The following is a 27,591-nucleotide window of genomic DNA, read 5'->3' as shown; positions in this document are numbered from 1 at the left end:
CTTTGGGTTCTAAATTATGCTATTTATATTCTTAGTGCCACGTAATCTCTGCTCATTACAATGCTGGATTTGTAGTACGCAAAGGCTTTTCCGTGCTGAGGTAGAGGAGAGAGACAGGCCCATGGATTCCTTTTGGATCTGAAATATCCCTGGAAGTTGTACATAAATCCTTTCTATTACAGGAAGAGTGAAGCCGATATTGGCTCAGCCATAGAGACCAAATAGCATGTGAGTCCACCCAGAAGAGTACAGAGGTCACAAGCTTCTGGTTTCATTATAAATCCCATCTTATAATGAAAATATGATACCAACCACAGGTGTACTTATGACTATGGGCTTTTGACCTTTTTATTTATTTATTTATTTATTTTTCAGATGAAAAAGAACTTATTTCCTTGAGTTTATTTGATTTCTCTAAGGAGACATTCCAGAAAATTCATCTCGTAGGAACATTTTAGTCTGTGCAAACTTCCAGTGATCTAGTTAGAGGGAGAGCCTGAGAGAAGAGTTCTGAGAAATATTCTGAAAATATTTATCAGGAAGTGAAGCTCCTCTCTGAAACTCAGAAGAAGGACAAAGCAAAAGAGACAATTTAGAAATCTCCATCTGGACACAAACTGAATAAAAGCTTGGGGATCTGCTGGCTTGTTGGAATCCTCCTAGGAAGAGGATTGGAAGTGAGATTGAATCTCATGAAAAAAGTATTGGTGGAATAGAAGGTGCCAGGAGAAGCACATGACTTTATGCCCCATAGCTACTAGGACCGACCACACATTCCAGAATTCAGAACTCTATCTTCATTTACTCCTCCCATGAGCATTTTCTCTTTCTTGATATCATTGAAGAGAATGTCATTTCTTAAGGATTTGCAGTAATGCTAAAGTAGACACTATTTGTTCACAAATGCTTTTTCAATTAAAAGAGATTTAGAGCTGAGTTGGATGTTTGGTATAGGATTCAATTTCTGATCTCACCCTCTATATTCCCCATACCATACCAGAGTCCATATATCATCTTTTGGACTCTAGATACACTCTCCTCCGATTAGTTATTTTAGTTTCCCTATGATAAAATAATAGATTTATAGTGATTTATCTAACTTATCTTTGAATTCCCAGCCAAGCAAATATATTGGGTGAATAAAACCCATGCAATTGATATCTATTGCTTGATTCTCTGAGGTCTTTGAAATGTATCTTCAGGAAGTTATTGGCAGCATATAAACTATGCATAATCTGTGTGATTTAAAGGTAGCAGTATGTACTTCATGGTGCCATTGTCCATTTAATTATTCATTTTTCCATTCTACTGAAGTGAGATTACAAAACAGAGTATAGAAAATGAGTGTATCCTAAGTTAATAATGGATTTGATGAGCATCTGTAAGATGTGTGTGGTAGATAAGGATAATATCAGAGGACTAAAGTTGGAAAGCTTGAACCATGCTCTAACAATTATCTCAACTACATATGAGGTTTACTAAAAAGACTTGTGGCACAGTGAGAAACTAGGTACCATTGTATCAATAGGTATGCAGCTCAAGGTCTTTATTAAAGACGGGCTCAAAGCCTTGATAAAATATTTCATTCTTGGGCCGGAGCGATAGCACAGTGGGTAGGGCGTTTGCCTTGCACGCAGCCGACCCGGGTTCAATCCCCGGCATCCCATATGGTCCCCCGAGCACCGCCAGGAGTAATTCCTGAGTGCAAAGCCAGGAGTAACCCCTGAGCATTGCTGGGTGTGACCCAAAAACCAAAAAAAAAAAAATAAATAAAATATTTCATTCTTCTTGCCCCTCCCCTTCCTGCCAGAGTTAACATTAGTTTCTTGGTGGGACTGCAATTTTATGAGTAGTTAAATAGAGAGGAAGAGAGAAGACTGCATCCCAAGAGAAACCTTAAATTCACTACTCACTTGATTTTTAAAAGAAAAAGGATTGGTGCACATAGGACTCGAGTGTTTGGTGGCCGAGAACCTTTCCTCTGGCCAACCCACAGTGACAGATGGACAAAGGAATGGAGAAATGGAGCAAAAAGACCCCAGGCTGGTTGTTAGTCATTTGATTTCTCTCTCCTCTCCACTGTAGTCCAATCTCTGCACAATCTTGGTCATAGTTTTAGTCATAGTCCCTGTCATCACAATTCCATTATCCTAGTCTCCTTGTAGACCGCCTAGTCCTTTAATAGTCCTTGTCTCTAGTCTCATCTAGTCCCCTCTTACCGCTTATAGCATAGTTATATAGAAATTATGAAGGGTGGGAGTACACATAGTGGGGTTAAACATCATCAAGATAACAAGCAGAGGTAAAGCCACTCCTTCAAAGGAAGTTCTAGGGGAATAACTCAAGGACAAAATCTCATCTGAGGATTCAGCACTCCAGATTACTAGGAGATCTGCTCAAGGGCAGGGTGTATTTACTTCTTTCCTCAGCTAGAAATCCATTTAATCACAGTGAATTTACTTCCTATAATATTTCTAGTCATTTTGTATGAATACAGTTAGAGATATATTAAGCTTAAAGATCGGCTCTTCCTGGGGACATCTTGCTATATGTCCCAGATCAGTCCTCAGGCCAGGATAGTCTTTCCTAAACCCAGAAGGGTCCTTATTCAGTTACTTATTTTGGGATCATGACAGAGTTTGTTCCATGATCATGCTTTTAACTTATTATACTTATGGTGCTTAGCTTGTCCCCTTTTGATGCCGGGGCAGCTTACCGCTTGCCCTGGGTCCATCCAGACCCTTCGTGGATCCTGCTATAGGAGTGCTAGGAACTAATAGCAATTGAAGCTTAAGTCAGGTAAATATGGATGGATGCCCAGGAATAAATATTACTTTGAGTCAATTAACTCTCATGTTACAAAGAATATCATCAACTATCTTCCTGTGTCTGTATGAAAAGGACATTGCCAAATAAGTCTTGCAAAAAGGAAAGAGAAATGACATAAAGGAAAGAGAAAAGCAATATATGATTATTAGTGCTTGATGGAATGGGGTGTGCCTCAGGGGCACTGTTGTCCCTTTGGAGGAGCAAGGACAACCCAATGTCATCCAACAACCCACATCTTTTTGGTGAAAGATGACCCTATGGTCTCTGCTTCTCAGTGGTCAATGATTATGACCACTGATAAACAGACCCATTTAGGTGAGCAATTTTTCCTGTGTTGGGAGCTAGAAACATTTAACCAGAGTTTAGTCTGATGGAGGAAGAGTAGATGAGACTGAATAGATCTCCTTTACAGATGATCCTTTTGTGATTATGTCTGTTTCCAATAACTTTTTTTGTCTTTTTAGTTATCTATCTTGTCATTTATGTGTATGAATCTCTCCCACACCTACTAGTTTTCTGATACAGAAGAACTCAACAGTTATATCATCAACTTATATCATCTCTAGTTCTCCCTTTCCCTGTACAACCCTGATGCCAAGGCACATGTCATTCCAAGATCCTTGTGTTGATCTTTGCTCTTTGACCTAGTGCTCATTGCCCAACATTTTCCTTAAACTTATTCAAGTAATTCAAACCTGTGTGTCTTTCAGGAAAAGATGCAACTTTGCAGAGAACTAGGTGTCTAAGTTTAAATGCATTTGATAGAATTCCATCTAGTTCTACTTAATCTTGGATTTTGTTTCTTCTTGGCTCCTGAGGCTGGCAGGTTTTAGATGACATTAGCTCTTTTTTAATGAGAAAGATATGTTTGATGATCAAATGGTTAATTCATGTTCTCTCATTAAGGAAAATTTAGATTACTCTAAGTTGGACTCTATATCTCAGTAATATTTATGAATTCCACTCATTACCTTTTCACATGACAAAATAAGACTCAAAGAGATTATGTGACATGCCTAGACTGTAAAATGGGTGACTGAGCTGAGATTAGATCAGAAACCTCTGGGTTTCCATTTTGTTTCTTCCAATTTAAGCAAGCAAACAAGGTTTCACCTTCCCCTACAATTTCAATGACTTCTACAGTAGATGACTTACCAGGTTATATGATCTTTCTGTGCTAGAGTCTAATTAGTGTTCTGAGAAAGTGCTGTGGTCCAGTTCCCAATATTGTGAAGACAATAATTAATATCCATAAAACACTGCAGTATACAGCACTATACAACACTTAGATGGCACAACTAAAACTTATTTCACAGTAATTAACTTGGCATTCAACAAAGGAAAAATCAGTAGAGGAAGTTCTATATGATTTTGCAGAAATTATCATAACTTCTTTATCTTAAAAGTGTCCCACTACCAGAGGGAAAAAAATCAAACTATGGTAATGAATTTTATAGATGTTTGTCATAATACAAGATACATCTTTCTTCTTTAGTGTTTTTTAAGACACAGATGCCTTTCTAATGTGAAGATAAAAATATTGAGAAATATTGAATTTTATCAGAGATGAACATAAATCCTCCATGAAGAACTATAACTATCATGCACATTTAAGTAAACCTGGAGATTGAGTAATTACATCCTTGTAGAGGGGCTACCAAACTTAGGGGACTCCAAGATTTATTCTAGACAATTCTACATCAAGTGTGTTGGTGGTTCAGTTCTAAGGCCTAAGACTCCAGGATGCCAGGGCCCTCCACAGCTAAACCAGGTAAGTTTTGGGGATCGGGGCATGTGGTGTCCGGTATTGAGTGGGCACATGCTGATCTTTGCACTATCTACCTGTCTCCACATTTTTATCTTATAGATGTAGAAATAAAGTCTTAGAATATGAAGTAACTTCACTATCATTTCTACTAATAAATGACGTAGGCAAGATTTAAATCTGTATGATTTCAGGGTTGGTTTTTATTTTTCTTGCTATATGGAATTGTAATCAATAGGCTTATGATTTTATAAGCCTATTGGTATAGGCCTATAAATTCAAATCAACAGGCTTATAGTTTTATAACCCTATTGATATAGGCTTATAATTCAAAAATTATAATTTTTCCTCATTTTAAAGTTTGAATTGTTTCAATGTGTGTCTTTTCATGGCCATGCATGGCAGTACTCAAGGTTTATTCCTGACATACCTAATCAAAGACTTGTCAGTTTTGTTGAACCCAGTCCCACACCTCCCCCAATTAGCACTGCATTTATTTCATTGATATTTCATATTTTATTTGGGGTTTCTGTTTAACTTATTTACACTCTAATTTTTATTTCCTTCATACTACTCATTTGGGGACTCACTTCTACTATGTTTTAGTTCCTTTGGATGTAAAATTAGATTGAGACTTAATGCTGTTTCCTAAAACTATCTATAGTGCTTGCTGTACACTTCCCTCAAAATGCTAATTTTATTGCAGCCCAAAGATTGTGGCATGTAGCATTTTCATTTCCATATGTCTCAAAATATTGATTTATTTATTTGGTCACTCAATAATTGTTTGGTGGCATTTTGTTTAATATCTTCTACCCCTGGCCCAGCATTGTTCTTTCATTTGATTTTTCCTAATATGTACAGTTCTAAGAAAAGATGCTGAGTATGATAAATATATATGTTTATATACACATATACATATATGTGTTTATGTTCATCAGAGCCTGGCAAGCTACCTGTGGCATATTCGATATGCCAAAAACAGTAACAACAAGTCTCACAATGGAGACATTACTGGTGCCTGCTTAAGCAAATAGATGAACAATGGGACAACAGTGCTACAGTATATGTTTATATTATATATATTTATGTGGAGGCCACATCCAGAAATTATTAGAGGTTATTCTTGACTCTGCACTCAGGGGTCACTTCTGGTGGGCCTGGAGGATCTTATGGGATGCCGGGGATTGAACCAGGGTCTGCTTTATGCAAACACCCTACCCTTTGTAGTATCTCTTGCCCCTGACTTTGATATTTTGAAATTTATTCAAACTTTCCTTATGTTCCAAAGATGATATATGTCTTAGACTGTTCGATGAGTTTTGGGAAGAATATAGAATTTTGTGATAGAATTTTTTCTCTATGTTAATTTGGTAAACTACTTGTTAAGAGAGATGAATCCTTAATGAGTTTGTGTTTTGAAGATCTATCCACAACATTTAAGTGGGGAACTTGAAGTCTCCTCTATTACTTTATTGCTTTTTATCTTTATAACATATTTGTTTTATGTGTTTTTATACTTCTATACTGGGTGCATCCAGACTTATGACTGTTAATAATATCTTCCTTAAGAATCTTTCCAATATCACTAAAACATGTTTCTTTTATTATTATTTGTCTTAAAGTCCATTTTCAAGGCTAGATAGACAGTACAGCTGATATAATGCTTGCCTTGCATGTGGCCGGTTTGAGTTCAATTTGGGAATCTCATATGGTCCCCAGAGCCTGCCAACAATGATCCCTGAAGGTAGAGCCAGGAGTAAGCCCTGAGCACCCCAGGGTGCTGCTCTAAAAGAAAAACAAGAGTTCATATTGTCTGATAGGAGTAGAGCCGTGCCAGCTTTCCTTCCAAATCCATTTGCATGGGATATCTATATCCTCCCCCACCCTACCCTCCTCCCCAGACACTTCAAGTCACTGTTCTTGCAAGGACCTTGGCGACAGACACATCTCGTTGTGGTACTCACCAGGGGTCACACATCAAGTTGCAGATCTTAGAAATTCGACTCTGGTACTTACCAAGCGTCCAACTCCTTTAATTGTGGTGTCTGCACACACACTTGAATGGAATCACCACCCTTTTTAGTCCTTTTTCTCTGGGTTGAAGTGCTCTTCAGAGTTGCACTTCCAGATGTTAGTGTGGACTTTTGGCTGTGGTGTCCACAAACACCTGATGGTGGTATAGCCAGAAATCATTTGCAGTTCTAGGGCTCACAGATAGCAGAACAGTAGGATTGCAACTCATCTGGCAGGACATTAGACAACTCATTGTCTAGTGTTGGTAGTAGGTCTATTAATTATTAACTATTATTATTAATAGTTTTATTCCTTCATTTTCAGTCTGTGTTCTTACTCCTGAGTCTTTCGTAAGATATATAGTTATATCTTAGGTTTTTGTTCTTTAGCCCCTCAGCCACTCTGTGTCTTTTTGAGTAGAATGCAGTTCATTTATATTTAAGTGGATAATTGGTACTCTACAGATTTTAGGGTTGTTCTGTTTCTGTGAAAAAAAGTCATTGAGACTTTGGGGATTGCACTGAATTTGTAAGATGTTGTGGTCTGGCCATTTTGACAATATAAATTTTTCTAATACTTTATGATGGGATCTTTCCATTTGGTGGGTTTCATTATACGTGTCCTTTACTGATATCTTATTATTGTATAATTTTACTACCGGAAAGTAGGTTATTTCCAACTCTTTGTTGTAACTTGGGAGGTTATTTAAATCATTGAATACCAATAAAAATTCTTTAAAAATTAATGTTGAATTTTTTAGACCCCCAAACTATACATTTCAGAGAGAACGTGGGCTTCTCCAGAGTACAAAAAGCAAGCAAAGAGACACAGAGACAAGCAGGAAACATGCTCAAGGGAGAACATGAGCTTGGAGAGCACGCCGCCCGAAGATCTATCTCTGGGCTTTTAATTCTATTCAGTCGGTCTGAAAGTTCTCTTGATTACCTTAGCTCTATATTATACCGTTGGGTAAAGAAAATCCTTCCATCTTCAATTTTTAGAAGATTGTTTTGGCTACTGGGTGGTTCTATTATTCCATATAAATTTGATCTATGTCTTGAAACAATGTAGTGGGGATTTTTAGGGTGGGGTATTGGGCTATGCTCAGCAGTACTCAGGGCTTACTTCTGAGTCTGCTCAGTACCACTCCCAGTGAGGATTAAGGAACCCTGTGGTATGCCAGGGGATGAAGCTGGGTTAGCTGTGTGCAAGGCTCTATACACTACAACTGCTTGGTCCTTGTTATAGGTATTTTTAAAGGGAGGGAATGGAGTCTATGCAGTGCTTTGAGATGGATGGTCATTTTGACAATACTGATCCTTCCAATCCATGAATAGTTGATATGTCAGTAAATGACTTATAGTTTTCTTTGTATAAGTATTTTAGGTCTTTCATTAAATAAATGACCAAGGTACTTGATTTTTGGATGAACAATTGTGAATAAGATTGTTTTATTTCTCCTGCTCCCACTTCATTATTTGAATATGGAAACATCACAGATTTCTGTGTGTGTTTGTTTTGTTGCCTGCCACTTTGTAGTTCAAGTTTGTTGTTTTTAGGTTTGCATTTTTTTTTTTTGGTATGCAGGGCTTTCTAAGTAAACTAGCATGGCATCTGAAAATAGTGATTGCTTTCCACTTTTGTTTTTATGTTAGAGAGTCATTATCTGGTGGTGCTCAGGGGTCACTCCTGGTAGTGCTTAGGGTACCATATTCAGTTCTGGGAATTGCACTAGGTTTGACTGCAAGGGTGAAAAGTGTATTATCTCTGTACTCTGCCTCTGACCCTTTTTTCCAATTTTGATCCTCTTTTTCTTGACTAATTTCCATGACAAAAGCTTCCAATACTATACTAAATCACAATGGTGAGAACAGGCAACATTGTCTTATACCTGAATCTTAGAGGGAATGTTTTAGATTCTTGACACTGTGATGATACTTGTGTTAAAAGGCTTGGAATATGGAGGAAAGATCTTTCTATCCTCATTTTATTGGACATTTTAATTAAGAAGGTTGGATCTTGTTCAGAATTTCACCCAAACTTTTTTTTTGAGGTGTCCAGGGGGACTCCTGGCTGTAATTGAGGTCCTCTCTTGAATGTGCTTGGGGGACCATATGTGGTGCTGGAGATTGAATCGAGGTCAGTTGCAGGCAAGCAAGTATCTTTCCAATAATGAGTCGTTTCTTATACACTCAGATATCTGTTTAACGTAATGTTTCTAATAAAACCACAGTGGTCAGAAGATCTAAAAGTATTCGGTACGACTTCGACTTTGAACTTCTTATCTTTTATTTTCTGTTTAGGGGTTGTATAGTTGTATTATCAATCTATGGAGTGATCAAATGTAAAAACTTACAGACCAGTTAAATGGAGAGGCAGATATAAGAAGGAGCAGTCCAATTATATATTCACTATCAGGATTAATACCACAATGTTTGTAGAGTGATATAGCTTCATTTCCTCACCATTTTTATGATAACAGAGGTAACATTAGCAAAACCCCAGTGCCTTGTCTCACTTAACTCATTTACAACTGGTAGTAGGCTCCACCATATTAATTACTTTTGGGAAGGCCTCCTTAAATTCTTCTTGATTTTAATGAGTATATTCATTCCTCTTATCCATAGTTGTGGTCTTTAGATAGACACATTTTCCAAGTCACATCAATGAGGACTAAAAAGAATCCCCCCAAATAAGCATTCTAGGAATTGTTTGTGGTGTTAGTAAGATACAGTCTGGTAAGATACCTGCCTGGATTGTGTCAGTACTATGCTAAAACATCCAGAGAATAGAAAGGTTGCCTTAGAATTTATATTAAAAATATATAAATCATACTGTGCCATGGCAGGCAACATCAAATGCCAAAGGCATTACCTGAGTCCTGAATTTAGTTATGCCTGAAGATTCTTAGAATGAATATTTTTCTAATCTTTTAGTATGAGTCAGACATCACTTTTCCTATATGTTGAATCAGACATTCATTCCTTCACAATGAAAAGTTCCAACTCTGAATCTCCTACTTTTCCATACGACAATTCTCAGGGTACAATTTCATTACGGATTTAATGCCAGCTGTTCCACCCCTAGACAATAGTGAGCAGCAGCAATGTCTTTGCTCACAGCTACCCTCCCGACACCTAGAAAGTTCCCACAATGCATTAGCACTCCATTATTTTGTATTACCAAATAAGGAATTGGATCTAAGCCACAATAATTCTAAGCAACAATAATTCCCAAAGAATTAAGAAATTTACATTAAGGTTCTTTTTGTGGTGTAAAAGTGCTAATAGTTGTTTTAGGATGCTAATATATACATGTAATGTACTTAAAATGCACAGTGTATATTCACTAAGAAGTTATCTTTCATAGATTTAAAGAGTGACCAAGAGCTCTGATTTTAATGAAGTCAAAGTCTTGTTCTTTGAAGGGTAAACATGATAAACTTTCTCTGAGCCTCAGTTTGCTGAATAGTGAAAAGTGCTTTCCTCAAGACAGGTATTTGGATACGGCAGCCCCTCATTCAGTAGAATTGCTACTAGTACAAAGGAAAAACCCATCTAATAAGAGAAAAAGGAATATACAGTCAGTTAAAACCAGAGTGGAACAGAAGCAAAAGCCAGGGCTGCATAACACTGACATTTTTATTAGAATCATTTGTAACAAATGGAACTTGTGTCAGCAAAGAACTGATTTTCATACAGACTTCTTTCGCCACCAATGTAACGAAGTAAGAAAATAAAAAGCACGCCTTTCATTCTGTAAAACGTTTACGCGTACTACTAATTAGAGGTAATTGTATTTTTTAACAAGCCATTTTACAAGTTATTTTTTTTTAATTTTTCAGTCTATGCATCCAAAACGAGAGCAAAGAACACAACTGTTATTATCTTTGTAAAGACACTCCAAGCTTGGATGGCAAAGCCACATAACTGATGGATAGGATGGAACTGTAGCCTTCTGATCTCTGCTGGAGTATCAGGGCACCCATAAACCCAAAGAAAAGCAAAACTCCAAAAGGAAATAGAAAAGGGAATTAAAATAAAGGGGAGGACTAAAAGCAGAACCAAAAATAAACAGGAAAGAAAAAAATCTGTACCTTACTGCAGAATTTTTCCCTTCCTGTTTCTATGCCGTGTTATTTACATACACACAAATGAATTTCTGAAGCGGTTTCTTACAGATGGGTTCAAGTAATAACATTATTGGGTGTAGAATCAATAGGGCAGTGCATAGTACAAAGGTATAGAAAGTGCAAAGTTCCCTAGAGGCCCTTCCCTCCCCTGGCTGTCCTCGCCATTGTCTAACCATGCAAATAATTTTTTAAAAAAGAGCTAAAATAAAGTTCTGTACAAATTACTTTTTATATATTTTGATTTTTACCATTGTAACTAATTACAAAATTATACATAACTACACGTACATAGGTAAATAATAGCACCGTACTGGTTATGATGATGAAAATAATTGGAAACTGGAAAGTTTATGGTAATGTAGATAAAAATGTTTACCTGGGAAAATAAAACTAGAATGCTTATAGAGAAAAGCAGAGTGGAATGCACATCAATGACAGTAAGGGAGTTAGTTTTTGGAACAGCAAGATATCTGGACTAGTCACCTCGTTCGTCTGTGGTATGCATCCCATTCATTTTCTTCTTATGTTCTCCTCTTCCCCTTTACCAAATGGGCAGCTTTGGTTGCAGGGAGAAGCTGCCCATGACCAATGGTTCTGGTGTGCAATAATGCACCATCAGATTCTACATGTCCAACATGGCATGTCTGCAGTGATGCAATGTCTGTCTGACCCCCTTGGATTCACTAAATGAAAATTATAGCAGAGTAATCTGGCACTTGGATAAATCTCCAGAAGATACAAACTCAAATAAAATAACAATAGACCCACATAGTGCACATTCTTCTCTGGTTCTGATGTAGGTTAGAGAGTCTCGTTCTGAGGTAGCCTTCTAGATACGTTTTTTTAGTATTATATTTTTTTCTTCTTTTTTTCTTTTTTTTTCTTTTTTACAAAAGTGCTCAAATATGATGCTTGCAAGTGTTTGGTCTCTTGGATTTCATTCTGCTTGTGATGGGAAAATGTGGAAAACAAAAGCCTCTTTATGCAGAACATCAATGAAGCTAAAATCATATCAAAAAATTATACCAATACCCAAACTCTTTAAGAGTTCCTTGGATATTCTGAGGGTTCTTTAAAATAGTGTAAGTTATGGCAAGCTCATGCCATCATTCATGGCTTCCTATAGCAATTATTTTGGAAATTTGTTGGGGGGGAGACACATGTAGTTGTGTAAATATATACATACACATAAGTATTTTAATGTCCCCTTTTAGAAAAATCCTAGTGGAATAGCAAGTATACTCCAAAGTTGCCAATGATGCTTGTCACTAAAGTTTGGTGCCATTATTGAGTGTTCTAGAGCAGATTTAGAAGGGATTATAAATAAAGCAAGTAGCTTTTCCTGATGTTGACCACTGTGAAAGGAAGAAGGGCCCTGATTATCCAAGTGCTTTGGGCTGGTTACAATCACTAACATCCCCGACTTGGTTGAAAACTAGGAATGCATATTATTCAAAGAGTTTTTGTACATGTGGTAAACATATAATGCTTTAATTGGAAGAATAACATATATGAACAACTAGTGGAAATACGAACTAAAAGCTAAAAAGAAATGCTATTAAAATAGGCATCAATTATAAGGCACTCTAAATGCAAAACTAAAACCAAAGACAAAACAAAGTACAGCACTTCCCAGGAATGCTGTAAGCCACAGAAATGTTTCTGACTGAACAGAGTAACATGAGTTTGGCTTTGCCCCTGTTACATAAATGCAAAATTCATAGCACATACTATAGACAATATACGATTGAATACACTGTGTTTTTTGTTTAAACAACTTGATAGCTGATATATTACAACATTCTCCCCTCCTAAAGGGATATGCACTGACCTTTCCCACATGCACACCTCTTAGATATTTAATAATTTTTATTGCACTAGAGTGTTAGAAATATTGAACTTTGTTGGAAGCCTGGCAAACAAAATGACATTTGTGAATATGACTGGGTTGGGAGGAGATTAGGGGGTGAGGTTTGACAATCACTGATGTGCATTCCTCATTTCCCTTAAAAATTAAAATTCTGTGATATTAGGAAATATCGATGTCAGAAAATGAATAACAAATTGAAAAAGATGTCTATAATGCTTTCTTACCTTAAAAAAGCTAAATCATGAAGAACTGAATGATAACTATCTTTTTGTGTGGACACATTATATATACATAGACACCCCTAGAAAATATGGATATATATGTATATATGTTAGCAGCAACTTTATACTTTGCGCCTCCCTGTTGATTCCAAAACAAAAGCTGTGGTTATTTGAAGAAAATGGGTACTTTCTTTCCAATTAAAATTGAACAAAAGTATAAAAGTAATAATATCTGACAAGACTGATACTGTAGATTATGGATTGCACAAAAATGTGCAAAAGTTCAAATTATTTGATATTTCTACAGCAAGATATTACAGATAACAGTTCTACAGCTTAAAAAAACCTACAATTTGGAAATAAAAAATGAGTTATGTAACTTCTTTAAAATCACTTTTATCGAATGATACATTTTGTTAAAAAAAAGTTTTACACAGTTAAAAATGAAGCACAGGTCAGCAGTATCTTTACAATACTAAAAAACTAAATCAAAGACTTTCTTTTTTAAACATTTTCCCCATTTCCCCCTAAAATGTTGTTATGAGCAGTATGGTGGGAAGGGGCGATGTCAAGCAGAGTCTGTTTTATCATGAGAAGCCGCACCAACAAACATCTTGCACTGAAGTGCACCATCTGATAATTTCTTCTTACACCTACCAAGCAATCCTGAACAAGATGGTGGTTCTTTGCTGTAATTTCTTCTTCCCTTTTATTTGAATCCTTGAGGTATCTGCAAATAAAATCCTTCAGATGCCTCATCAGTCAGGATTCTTTCTTACTTATTTATTTTTTAGGTTAGATTGTTAAACTGTGAATTCTTGGTCCACCTGGAAGAGTTTGGTTTTAATTTGTTTTGTGTGTAATAGTCCCACTAAGAGGTTGTTAGCTAGAAGTTAAGAAGGACTTCTTAAGTGCCCTGTATGGCTCAGAAGAGACTCCATGGATATTGAAGGGCCTGTAGCAAAAATCCAAAATGGATCAGGCGTTTCTACGTTGCATAGTGATCAAAGCTGCCCAGGTACTCTAGTGCGGCTCGATAGCAGAACTGATACTGATCCTGCAGGAGGAAAGAGGGTCCATAAGTTCATTTGGGAAGGAAAATCAATCTTAGAAATCAGTTACATCCAAGTGAATGCCAAATCACGTTCCTTAGTCTATCCATTCAATGACCAATTGGTTTTAATAATCAAAGACCCATTAGCCACATGGTGGTTTATTAACTTCACTAATCAGCAGTTCAAATGAAACACCTCCTAATTCCAAGTCATAACGGTTCAAGTGAACTTCCTCCGAGTCAGATCAAACGAGGACCACTGACTGGGCAGATAAACCTCTGCTGTCCACTGATCTGCTTGTTTTCAATGGCTAAGTCTCAGTTTGAAAATTTAGGTTGTTTGATTCTGAGTTCACCTATCCTTTAGGGGAGCAAGGGCTAGTTAACCAAAGTGGTGCTGGGATGGAATTTGGGTCAGCTGCATGCAAGGCAAGCACCCTAACAACAGATAAAAAAATATTTCAGGGTTGATGGGGGTGAACCGGTTGAGAATAAGGAGGAGGGAACCCCTTTCCTCCCAGCAACAATGAGACAAACACATGCAAAACTTCTTATTAGCCCTTGCTGCCTGGAATCAGAATTGCACGTCTGTTTGTGATGTTTTTGGGCAAGGGGCACTGATCTTTCCGTGCCCTGCAGACAGCCTCACACTACTGGTTGCCCACATTGAAAACTGACTCATGCCGTTTGGCCTGATTTGGTGTGATTGCTAGTTGTCTGTTCCACAAAGGCTTCCGAAATTAAAATGGCATGAGACAAGTGCTTCTTCAGAAATGGAAGAATACTGTCATTTTGAAATAAGTTAGAGCACTGTTAGATGGAAAAATTATAATTTACAGATGAGAACGGATGAGAAAAAGGAGGATTTTCCCCATAAAAGGAACTTATTTTCAGTAACCAATGGGGCTGAAAGTAGATAGTTTCTATTTTGCTTAAATGTGCATTTTCTATAATAAAAATGGTAATGTAAAATAAATGGAGTTTACTTTCCTATCTTGTCAAAGTGTTAAGGCTTTTTAAATGTCCAATTTTCCTCTGTCACCCTAACAAACATTAACTTTGTCAGACTGTCATAAATATTGCACACCAAATTCTTATACTGTTTTGGCATCAAAGTCTAGAAGATGTATGATGAATATAGGAATCAAAAGAAACTCAAATTATTCTAAAAACTATGTAAACTTTCCTAACAATAGCTTGATTAGAAAGTGAGCCAAAGTCTATCATGTGCAAGGAACTGTGTTTAAAATATCTAGCTGTATATATATAGAAATAGATAGATAGATAGATATGTATATACATATATATTTTTATTTATGGGCTATTGTAGGATAACATTGGTTTGTCCTTTCTCCCTTGCCACAGGGAGGTTAGGTTTATCGGGTTACACCCATCACAGTGCTCCCGAGTCACTCCCATTCCTCTGTGCTTATCCGTAACGTCTCTATGCTCTCTTCTCCAACCAGTAAATCAGTTTTTTCCACTAATCAGATTCTGTTAACTTAAAAGGTCAGATCCTTCTAAGGACACTGAACTTGTGTTGTAAGTTAATATTGCCTTTCTCCTCTGCTTATATCTTAAGATTAGTTTACTTTAAAGAAATGTCCTTCTGTATGGACAAAGGAAGACAGTTAATATTATGCTTTTGTAACTTGGGAGTAAATTGTCTCGAAACAGTGTGCACTCCAGGGCATCTGCTTCCTTAATTTAAGCTTCAGTTGCCCTTAGTTCCTAGCACCCCAAAGGCAGGGTCCCAACGAGGGATGGAGTGGACCCAGGGCAAGCTGTGAGCTACCCTGCCATCAAAATGGGCAAGGCCAAAGCGCCAGGATACTCAACTATAAGTTAAGAGCATGGTCATGGACAAATGCTGTCATGATCCAAAAGTAACAATGAGATTAGAACCCTGCTAGGGATAGGAAAGACTAATCTGGCCTGAGCACTGTAGTCTGAGATCAAGATGACCCCAGGAAAGCAATTCTATAATCTTAATGCATCTCTTACTGTGTCTGTACAAAATGATTAATATTATGAATGTTTATATGTTTGTTGGACAAGGAGAGGAGAAACACACCCATGGGATTCCGCTCTTGAGTGGTTTGTCCTGCTGAATGAGTATCTGTCCTAGAAGCAGCTTCCCTTGAGGGCAAGATTTTTGATTTTGACCACACCTATGTGTAAGCCCAACCCCTCATGCTTTTCGATCTAACTAGGCTGGAAGAGGGGTCTGGTGGGGGCGGAAGGAGATTGAAGTGGGATAGAGAAGGACCATGGAGATGGGAGTGGAATAAACTGCAACTGACACCAACCAGCCTGGCCCTCTTTTCTTCCTTCATCCTCCCTTCGCCATCAACCTCCCCGGGGTGAGGGAAACGGCAGAGAGGGAGAGAGAGAAGCTGCCTGATGCCCCTTCATTTTTTCTTTAGTGAACACACAGTCTATCATGTCTATTTTTCTACATGAATATACAATAATATGTAATTGTCATTTGTACACCAAAATGTGCAAAAATGACATGGTTTGGCTAAAAATATTACACAACTTCCAAGACAAAATAAGACATCTACGGGAGAGCTCCCAATCAAAGAAGGTTGCAAATAAGTTTTTTTTAAAAAAATTAGATAATTTGATGCTTTTTCTAGGGTACTTCCAAGTAATTTGCTTCTGAGGTAGAGTGTGAATTCTAGGAGGTCTGGATAGAAGAAACCTTTCATTTTGTTCTTGTGATAGGACAATGAGATTTTTCTTACCTCTGTCTGTACCATAGCTGGTCGTTGTGTTCTTAACATTTTGACAGTCTGGAAGATGTCTACAACGCCTTCATATCTCATCCTTTCCAAGACAATGCTTAGTGTTATGAAGACTCCAGTTCTTCCAACACCGGCACTATCACAACAACAAAGGCACTTAGTCTTGAGAATAATTATTTGAAGGGAGGCCTAGGTACAAAAGCTTTTATATTATACTACTCCACAGTAAGGTTCAAGAATATGTGGTGTCAAATTGATAAAATGGTTATTCTTATGATATAGGAGAATAAATATGGACTCGATAGGATTAAGTGCTATAAAATAAAAATGACTTTCAACTATGTCTAGATGCCATTTTAGGTAATTCAGGAAAACAAATACAGCAAAATGAATATATAAAAGGGAGGACAAATACTTTTAGGTTTCTTTGGGGGGGTGCAATTTGGCTACATGTGTTCAAAGCACCATGTGAACAAAATATATTTTAAGTATAAAATAATTCAGATAATGTAAGATAGAATTGGTTATGAGTTTTTAGTTTCATATTTTCTTCTAACAGTGACTTAATCTATGTAGGCTGTCTCATAACCCAAATAAACAAGTAATATAGAGCACTCAAATTTGAGTTTTGATATGAGATTCTCTGTAATAGGATTATTTGATATTGGAGCCTGTTTATTCTTTAGAAGGGTCTAAGAGTATCACATGTACAAGCCACAAATATACATGTTATTTTCTGTTTTCTCAAACATATCTTTGAACAGATTTTCAAAGCAATCTCTAAATTAAAAAAAAAAAGTTAATTGTGCCTAAGTTATACAGTTAAAAAAATTCAGGAATGAAAACACCAAGGTTCTCATTGCACTTGAGTGAAGTTTTGAGTTTCTTTTTTTCCCTTATTGTTTTAAGATTTTTCAGGATCTTCAATGTAGCAAGGGAAGAAAACTAATTCATAGCCTTTCTTAAGAAGAAGTAGAAAAGCATCTGGAGGTTTAGGTAATGAGGGAAACAGTGTATAATCTGGAAAAATCCCTCCTTTCTTGGATCCTAATTAAACAGTATGTGTAACGCATGGGTACAGGCTGTAGAAAATAGATGGATTCATTTACTTGGGGGATGTAGCTGACAGGCATATATAAATAGTGTGTTCCTTTACACTGGATTTTCTAAAAAGTTAACTCAGAAATGGTAGGCGAGCTTATATAATCCACAGGCAGTTTTATGTAGTGCTGGGGATGTCCAGAAGCAATCAAGCTTTGTTAAGATGGAGCAGATGACCTTGAAGTTCCCTTTCAATTCCAAAAGTCTCTCAGTCCTGAGACATCATGATTTATGATCTTTTTGTTGAATGGTGTGGGAACATTAGTGCCATCCTTATCTTATTTAATTGCTGAACTGCAACAATAATATAGGAGTTTTGGCTTTCTACGAGGTGTAGATGCTTTAAGTACAGTAGTACAATAACCTTTTAACTTCTGCATTTACTGACTTGGTAATGTTAATTTCATGAATAACTAAACAGAAAATATAGAAATTCTTTAAGATATGTCTTAGTGCTCATAAGAAAGGGATGCTTAAATCTTTTTTTTTTTGTCATGACAAACAGAATGAGAAGTAGAAATCTTTTGCTTACACTGGAAAAATCTGAGTTAGCATTGGGAAAGATGTGGAAAATTAGGGGGAAATATACAGAAATCCAAACTGAATATAAAATTAAAATATTGGCTCCACGTATTTTTCTTATATATTCTGGTTGTTGTCTTCTTGTGTAATATAGTGTGACTGGAAAATATTAACTATAATAAAGGAATATGCTGGAACAATATGAATTCCAGAAAAACATCCCCATTTCATAGAGTTCTTAGTAGTCTACATGTTAAAGCTCAAGGTTTTGAAACCTTGCCTTCTAAGAACATATATAATTTTGAGTGTTTCATGTTTTTTTAAGTAAATTCATAAACTTAATATTTTTATCATAAGAATTCATGAATCCTAAAATGTATTAATTTAAATTCGTTTAAATAAGGTAAATTTCTTTTGCTGAAAGGTTTTTTCCATAGCATCTTGCCAGAGCACTAAATTTATTGCCAGTGTCCTTTCTGAACCATTTACTTGCTGTTTCTATTAACTTCAATGACTTGAATTATAAAATGCTGTGGAAACTATTGAAAATAATTAACTTGAAGGTGCTTCATTTTCTGATATACTAACAATTTTCAAGCAAATTGCAATTTTAAATGAGGGTACGATTTTAATCACTTATTGACTGGAAGAATTACTATTGTCATTAAGGCTTGATAACTATGGTTTTCCAAAAAAGATAAACACGGGAGAAAGAAAGACAGTCATCAGCGTAACTATATGAAAGCAAAGCAACTAAGAACTGATTAGATGAACAGATTAACAGGTAATATAGGCAAGAAGGAAAAAAAAAGAAATTTGGTGGCTTGTTACAAGTAGCAAAATTTGAGGATAAGAATCTTCATGTGGTTCTTTTCATATAGAGAAAAATAAGTATTCACTTTAGGTTTTATAATGTTCGTGAAATAAATTTTTAACTTTAGAGATTCACTACATATTTTCAGTTATTACATTAATTATGGGCTGGAGTGATAGCACAGTGGGTAGGGCGTTTGCCTTGCACGCGGCTGACCCAGGTTTGATTCCTCCATCCCTCTCAGAGAGTCCGGTAAGTTACTGAGACTATCCGCCCGCACAGCAGATCCTGGCAAGCTCCCCGTGGTGTATTCGATATGCCAAAAACAGTAACAAGTCTCACAATGGAGACGTTACTGGTGCCTGCTCGAGCAAATCGATTAACAATGGGATGACAGTGCTACATTAATCATAAATAGAAATTCTTTATTTCTGAATCTTACCTGCAGTGCACTGAAATGGGTCCGTCTTGCCCAAATTGCTCCTTTGTTTTATGGACTTGGCCGATGAAGTCAATAAATCCTTCTCCAGACTTTGGCACTCCTTGCTCTGGCCAGTCAGTGAACTGGAACTGTCTCACTGTCCGGGACTGACCGTCCTTCCAAGAGAAAGCCAGCCACAGAGACGATGCCACACAAAGAGGAGAGAGAACATTAGGGACATGTTTAGAAACTTAGTGTACTCTAATCTTATATGTTATTAAATCAGAGATAATCATGTAAAGTTAAATTGCAGCTGTATATATTTTGGTAATGAACAGTGGAAAACCCTGGGTTCTCATACAGTACATAGCTGTCTGCAATCCAGTGTGTGCTGACAAAATAAAGTAGTATCACTGTCACTGCCATCCCATTGTTCGTCGATTTACTCCAGAGGGCACCAGTAATGTCTCTATTTCTCCCAACCCTCAGATTTTAGCAGCCTCTCCTTATTCGTCTTTCCCAACAATTGGAGACTCTTTCAGGGTCAGGGGAATGAGGCCTATAGTTACTGGTTTTGGCATATCAAATATGCCACGGGAAGCTTTCCAGGCTCTGCCCATGCAGGCGGGAAACTCTCGGTAGCTTGCTGGGCTCTCCGAGAGGTGTGTATAGGTATATATTACTCTCTATGATTTGTAGCCTACTGTCTGAACTCCATCAAATATGGTGTGGTAATTATGAAAAATGGGTAGGACTTGTCTTATAATGTGTCCAGAGGCGGCCTGGAGTGTGGCAGCAATTGGGTAGTGGAGGTCGGCTGCTGGGGCTGGGTCCCTTGGGGTGGGGAGGGTTCTCTCACAGAGTGAAAACAGCCTGGCACAGAGTTCCATTCCTATACAAAGGGTAGCACAGTACATTTTATGGAGTTTAAAGTAGAAGACAACCAGTCTTAGAGGGAAATGTATTTACACACACACAAGCGCACAAGGTTCAACCTCTAACAACATGTTACTAATCCCTTTATAGAAGGGCTTAATGGTTCCTGGGTAAAATACAACGACCTTCACACACTTTCCTCTAAGAAATCAGAATCCATCTAGTTATTGACAAGAACATCCTGGAGTATCTTCACACTTGCTGTGCTTATTGCTAGCACTGTCATGTGAGAAATAGTGACACTGAAATTATCTGACAAATACTATTGTAGCTGCTGTTAACCCCATGTCTCAGAGTCACCTGCCTTTTAGCCAGGGTACAGTACACAAGATGTACCCGGCAAGTATGTTGAGCAGGAAGATAAGAGCCTCTCAACGGTGATCAAAATATAATTAACAGATAAATGCTCTCTCCTGAAAAAGAACTTCCTATCTGGCCACTAGAATTAAGATACTATATAGGCCTTTGATAAAGACAAATTAAAAAGATAAAAAGTAACCAAGTTAGATGAAAGAAGATTTTTTTTTTCTAAAGAGATTTGGCCCGATTGTTCTGACTCATGGTTTGCAAAGAAAATATTAAGGGGTACTAATGCTTTTTGGAATTTTACATAATTTCTGGAAGCACAGAAAGGCAGAAAGTATACTCTATGTACAGAGCAAGAATAGCAACAATTTCCATCAAGTTTCTCCCTTGAGTGAGTAAAGAGATAATCCCAAATGAAAGTTTAAAAACACTGTTCCAGTATCTTAGCTGTTTTTCCAAGAGGCTTCTGGGAAAACAAGACTCCGTTTTTCTCCTTAAATCTTATTGAGAAAGATGGCATGGGGGTTGGTTAACTAAAGATAGGCACACATTAGTCAATCTGGTGTTTGTTATAGAATCAGGCTATACTTCTGAGTGGCCTCACCTGGGAAGAAGATAAAACAGAAAGATCACCCTAACTTTGTGAAAAAATTGAAAAATCTAGAAATAATTGCCTGGCACCCAAACTAATGTATGGATAGTTACCATGGGAGCATGATTTTCTTCCCTCTGTTTCTACAAAGGGTCTGGAATACACAAAAAAGGAAGCCAGGAGGCAGGTAATGCACATTTCTTCTCTGAAAATCCTGGTGATTTCATTTCTGACCACAGTTACTTTTTACAGCATGGAGAGGTCATGTGCATAAACCCTTTTAATTTGAGGTGAGGCCACTGGATTCATTTAAAAGTTACCTGTTTAACAAGTGCCACCAAGTTGCTTTCTAAAATGGGAAGTTGAGATTAGAATCCCACCAGGGACACAACAAGCGAACACTATTGCAGCTAAGAAAATTATACAATTGACTTTTATTTCTTTTTTTAAAAGCATGCAAGCAAATTCTTCATTATTTCTTTGGCTTAGTGTGATCAGATTTAATTTGAGCAGTGTGGAGTAGTAAAGAAGGAACACTTGTCAAATCAGGTTCCTTGTCTTTACTATAAGAAATTGTGCATTTATTTGCAAAGTACTTAAAATTTTACTTACATATATTGCCTCTACCCAACCCCTTGAGAGAGACCTCTTATTGACTGGCAAATTCATTCCTTGCTAATTAACAGGGTCAAAGCAGTGGTTTAACAGTAAAAATGCTTTCTCTCTTAAATATCTTGCTTCAAGTATTGAAAAGTTTCAGTTGTCTTTTTAAAAAATCTTGTGACAGATCATCAAGGTAAACTTGCTTAGATAACTTGAAAGAAAACAAAACCAAAAAACCAAAATACCCTCCTCCCCCACATAAAGTAAGAACTGCTACTTGAGTACATATTCCTTGAGAGTACTTAAGACTTCTTCAGACTTTCTGGGATGAATGCATCTTTCACCTGGGCCAACCAGCCTACTAGCCAATTTTTTCTTTCACTTTAGGTCAACAGTAAGGGTTAAGCTTTGGGGATTAGCAGATAATCTCATTTAGAAAATACTCTAAACATGAGTACTGAGAAAATTGCTTTTGAGAAAAAAAACAATAGATCAAGTATATAGCACTACCCTAGATTTTATTTTACCCACTCACTGTGATAGTGCAAAAAATAACCACCAAACCCCCCCAAATAAGTCTTAGACTGACCCTTCCCTAATATGTGTTTGTAATCAAGGTTTGAAACAGGCCAAAGGCAAATATATTAAGTTTTATGCACAGACCATCTTACAATAGGGTTGAACCTTGAACTCAGCAATCTAGATAAGAAATGCAGAGTAAAAATTAGCCAACGAGGGTCATGGGTACACAGCTCTCATGGACAGACACATCAGCACGCTGAGGAATAAACCAAGCCAGAAATCAAATTAGAATGTGCAAAGCTTGTCAGATTCTTCTAAAGCTCGCCATTTGCTCTGCAGTTTTAAAATCATACCAAATTAACCTCCAAGCCCATATGACCTAAAGGGCTTTGCAAAACAACAACATATTTACAGCCTCAAGTAATGAAGAAGCCAAAAAGTCCAAAGAGAATGAGCTGAGAAGGTGAATGTAAGCACAGCCAACCAAACTCTTTCCAGCACACACATTCACTTAGCGCATCCCCAAAATTGGGCTGCCAGATGTTATGTTTGAAAAGAAGCCAAGGTGGAGTTTGTGCGAACACTGGCCAGACAGAGGAAAAATTATTTGTGTATTTTAAAAACCTAATGGACGGGTGCTTTTTTCTTTGAGAGTATGATCACTTGGGCAATCTTTCCCCTAGAGGTGTGTTCCAACTACTTTTCATTGTACCAACTTACCCTGGCATCTGTGACCTTGAATTCTCTTAGGATGTACTGTGGCATGTTGTACTCAGCCATGGGATCTACCACAAAATACTGGTATCTTGCAGAGCGTTCTGCTGGCCAGTATTGGTGACATTTCTCCTAAATAAGAGAAGATCAAGGTCAGAACAATATAAAGTATAAGTCTTTGTATCTATTTGCTTTTCCCCCCTCATTAATAAAGTTTTAAAATTTCCATCCCTAAGAAGAGGAAACTGATGTAGTTCAATATTTACCCCTAGTACTGAAAACAACGTATGACATTGATGGTGCTTAAAACACTTCAGTTGAATCACAAACTTTGATAGAGTGAGCATCTTCATGCTTACTATTCATCCAAGTAAATGCGTATAATGTGATCCAAGCCCTTGCATGTAATGTTACGCGTGTCAATGACTTCCTGTCCTACCACAGCAGATGCATGCTATTGTGGTTTGGGATCAAGAGAACCAATAGGTGAGAACACAGCAGGGGGAGATGGGGGGGAAATTAACCCTTTACACTGATTTCAATCTCACCAGTCAGTTTTAATGACTTGCTGCAATGGGTCAACAGCTAAATCAAATAATCAAGTTATTTTCCTAGACTTTTACTTCCCCCCTCTTCTCTGTGGAGCGTGAAAATTGTGTTTTAGTCTGGAGACACTGCAAAAAATCAAAACTACAACTGCAATATGGTCTAGGTTTTCCACTCCTAGTGTCTTTCTGAAGAACACAATAACACTGATTTATAGAGTTGTATGCACATTTATGTTCTCTGCAGCATGACTTACAATGACCAGGATCAGGAAACAACCCATATTTCCAACAACTGCTGAGAGGGTAAAGAAATCTGTGGTATGAAAACACAATGGAATACTACTCACCTATAAGATAAAATCTTTGGCTGTGCTATCATATGGAGGGAACTCAAGGGGATCAAGTTAAGAAAAGTGAGAGAAAGGAGGGAACATGACAGATGATCTCACTTACAGGTGATATATAAAGGCACAGGGCAAAAGGATAGACAGTAGCCAATAAAGAACTCATGGACTCTGACAACAGAACGAAGTTTACCAAATGGGCAGGTAAGACAGACCATAAGGGATATTGGGACAGTGACAGGAGGGATTTGTAACTTTTATGGTGGTGGTTCAATAATTACATAAAAAATAAACATTAAACTATGTTACCTCAAAAACAAAATAAGATTAGCAAGTAGAAACCGGTATTATAATTTGTATTAATCAACCCACATTCAAGTTCGAGCCAAAATAGATATGCTGGCATCAATGTATTAAGAAAGAGAAATTATTTCAAATAAATATGGCAGAAATAAATATTTTGAATAAATATGGCAGGAATCTACATGGTATGTTCTTAGATGCCTCTAATGCTAGTTTATATGATTTTTAGGATAGTCACTATTTAAAAGTAGCTATCACATGAATAAATTATGACCTTAGAAAAACTACATGTACCACTTTAGTTAATGGGAAGTAGAAATTTGTCTTAGGCATGAAAGTCAAGTTCCTCAAAGAGAAAAAAAGATGATACATTTGTTCATTAAACTGCAGTCTGTACATAAGAAAAGAATATGCTGAGATCAGGACAAAATCTGACAGAGGCATCTGCTCAGTTATCTTTTTGCACTTTACTGAAAACAATGCATTAGATCATTCTTTAAAACACCGTTATGAAAGAACTTGATGAAGCTTTGCAAGTTAGAACCAACAGAGCAGTGAATGGTCAAAATTGTGTCCTGAGTCCTCTGCCCATCAGAGACAGAAAATTGGCACTTGGATTAAAGTGAAATCAACATTTTTTGAGAGGAGACACACTTACCCTGCCCATCTCACGTAGCTTAGTGAGCATCACAACAATGGTGGAGTTGTGTTCCCAAAGCATTCTCCAGAAATCCTCAGTTGTCTCTGCCAAGGGTCCCTGGGTAGCTATGTAGGCTTTTTGCTGCCTGAATTGCAGAGTGTGAAAAGAGCACATTAATTAATGTATTCAGAGAAAATGTAAAAGCCTACTCTCGATATGGAAACATCACTCACACTTGATATGTAAGCATCAAAACTGATAATAAAAAATCAAAACACACTAATGCAATTGCAGTAAATTCCCATTAAGATTATATAAAGTGAAATTAAGAGCATTTAATACATTTGGGGTTCTTTGCAAGATAAATTGCTTTGCTAATATTATGACGTGCATCTTTATCATTATTTAAATGTTAGTGCAATGCTAATAGCTCAATTTCATGTGTCATGCAAATCACTTAAAACAGTTGTATAGCTTCATTTTCTAGGTTAACTCAAAACCTATTAATATTTTAAAAAATATGCACAAAACAGATTCTTTATTATCTCCTTTTATGAATCCTTTCAGAATCCAAATGGCTTCTGAAGTTATCGTACAGAAAGTCAGAAGTATTCTTCCCAATACTACCTAAAGCAATAATAAACAAATGCCAAGAGACAATGCTGACCTATGCAGAAAACAGATGCTTTGAATCGAGATGAAATTCATACTGCTATAAAACTAGGGCACATGTAAATATCAAGGCTTTGGACTGTCAGGGGAATAAGAGTATATACCTGTATCCATCAATAAAACTGGCATTGATGTAATCAGATCCTTCCACTCCTCGGATAGGCTGTAGGCATACCCTTGTGGATTCATATGGCATAATATTAACAAGGCGATTTTTGAATTTATTACATGGAAGATTGGCACTGATGAATCTTGAGGTGTGAGCTTTAGAGCTGGCTAGACGCTGTTGAATAGAAATGTAAAAATCCAACACAGATATTTTAGCCTATTATTTGAAATGCAATGTACATCTCTAGTTCTAAATGCTTGAGTTTACTTGAAAGCAAAAGGCTATTCAAACTAATGACTCCATATAGCCTATTAAAAATTTAAGTATAATATCCTGAATATCTCTCCATTTAAATTAGAATTCGTGGTATTATTAGGAAAGTTGAGTAGAAAAGAGAAAGAAGAAGAAAAAAGTGTTTTATAGCCTGACAGCTAATCAGAAGGTCAAATGAATCTTGTACTTCACAAATTTGAAAGGTTCAGAAAGTAAAGTCACTACTCAAAGATAAAGTGCAGAATGACTTGCCACAGACAGACCACATGACACCTCATACCATACCTTAAATTCAAGCTCCATTCCTGTTACATTCTCTCCTGTTTCTATTTGTGTCAGCTTCTGAATGTAGGCATACAAGTTTCTAGCTGGCACTTCGGTATTTCCACAAGTCACTGCTTCTAACAGTGCATCATGGATAAAGATGTATTGGTCTTCTGTTTGAACCATGTAATTCCTCTGGGCTCTCATTAAAGTTACATGGCCATAAATATCTACAGTTTTTTCATGCTTTATTCTTTCCAACATGGCATCTATTACAATGAAACAACCAGTTCGGCCAACTCCCGCACTACAAAGAAAACAAACAAACAAACAAAAAAAGAATGAACAAATCACTAAAACAATGAGATGTGAGTAAATGAGTTGTGTTATTATTATTAGATAGGGCTTAAACTTATTCTATTTGGCTATCTGTATGATAGCATAGCACTCTATAGTTCAAAATGTTACCAAATCACCATAACTGGAAGTAGGAAACAAAATTTCAAGTTAAATTATTTTCAATTTATAAAAATATCAAATCCAATTAAGGAGGCTGAAGAACTGAGATTTCTTCTCCTTGATCATGCAACATAAAGTAGACATTATTTTTCAGGCTGCTTAAAACATTTCCTATACTCAGCAAATTCTAAAACCAACCTAGTGGAAAGTACATAATTAAGATATGGCTATGCCAATGCATACTAAAGTTAGTCCAGGCTATTCTCAATGAAACAGGTTTTTTTAAAAAAAACATTATTATATCATGCTCTTTTGGAGATGGGATCCACCCAAGCAGTGGTCAGGGATCTGGTATCTTCTCCCAGGGATATTTGACCAACAGGGCAGGCAGTTCATGGCAAGGGCTGTGGTGCTACTTGGGTTCTGTGGTACCAGGAACATCAGGGCTATACCAGGCGATGCTCATGGGCCTCTGGAACAATTCCTGGTGATGCCCGGGTGGCACTTGAATTGAACCCAAGTTGGGTGCATGCATGACCTTTAGTGAAAGCTCTATCTCAGGTCCCTAGCTAATTATTTTACTTAGTGAATGAAATGTATGCTGTGCAAACATTTCCTGGAGACTTAAAGGTCCATGGTATATCCCTGCCCACTCTGGGAACTTCCTGGAAGGACCTTTCCCCTAGATTTCATTGCTTCTAGTATTTTCTTTCTAAGAGGTGGTTGCAGGTTCTCTGTTCTGGTCTGAACTTTTAGTTGTTTGGAAGATTATGCCATATTATTATATAATCACCTCAATTTTAATGATGGC

General features: G+C 37.0%; 1 protein-coding gene across 7 annotated transcripts in view; it reads right to left on the bottom strand.

Annotated features, from left to right (window-relative positions):
* Positions 1-10,233: 10,233 nt before the first annotated feature.
* Positions 10,234-27,591, bottom strand: part of PTPRD (protein tyrosine phosphatase receptor type D) — a 1,592,809-nt gene continuing 1,575,451 nt past the window's right edge. For all 7 annotated transcript variants that reach the window (XM_055135922.1, XM_055135897.1, XM_055135904.1 and 4 more), the window contains 7 exons: positions 26,343-26,628; positions 25,780-25,958; positions 25,022-25,148; positions 23,175-23,300; positions 19,517-19,671; positions 16,638-16,773; positions 10,234-13,890 (listed from right to left, as the gene is read on the bottom strand). In XM_055135922.1, coding sequence (XP_054991897.1) covers positions 13,822-13,890; positions 16,638-16,773; positions 19,517-19,671; positions 23,175-23,300; positions 25,022-25,148; positions 25,780-25,958; positions 26,343-26,628 — 1,078 coding nt within the window. In that variant the 3' untranslated portion in view covers positions 10,234-13,821. The remainder of the gene's footprint in view (positions 13,891-16,637; positions 16,774-19,516; positions 19,672-23,174; positions 23,301-25,021; positions 25,149-25,779; positions 25,959-26,342; positions 26,629-27,591) is intronic.

This window comes from Sorex araneus, chromosome 1 (genome assembly GCF_027595985.1).
Source record: "Sorex araneus isolate mSorAra2 chromosome 1, mSorAra2.pri, whole genome shotgun sequence".
Classification (NCBI taxonomy): domain Eukaryota; kingdom Metazoa; phylum Chordata; class Mammalia; order Eulipotyphla; family Soricidae; genus Sorex; species Sorex araneus.
The sequence above is the reverse complement of the archived record's forward strand: the minus strand, read 5'-3'. Positions and strand labels throughout refer to the sequence as shown.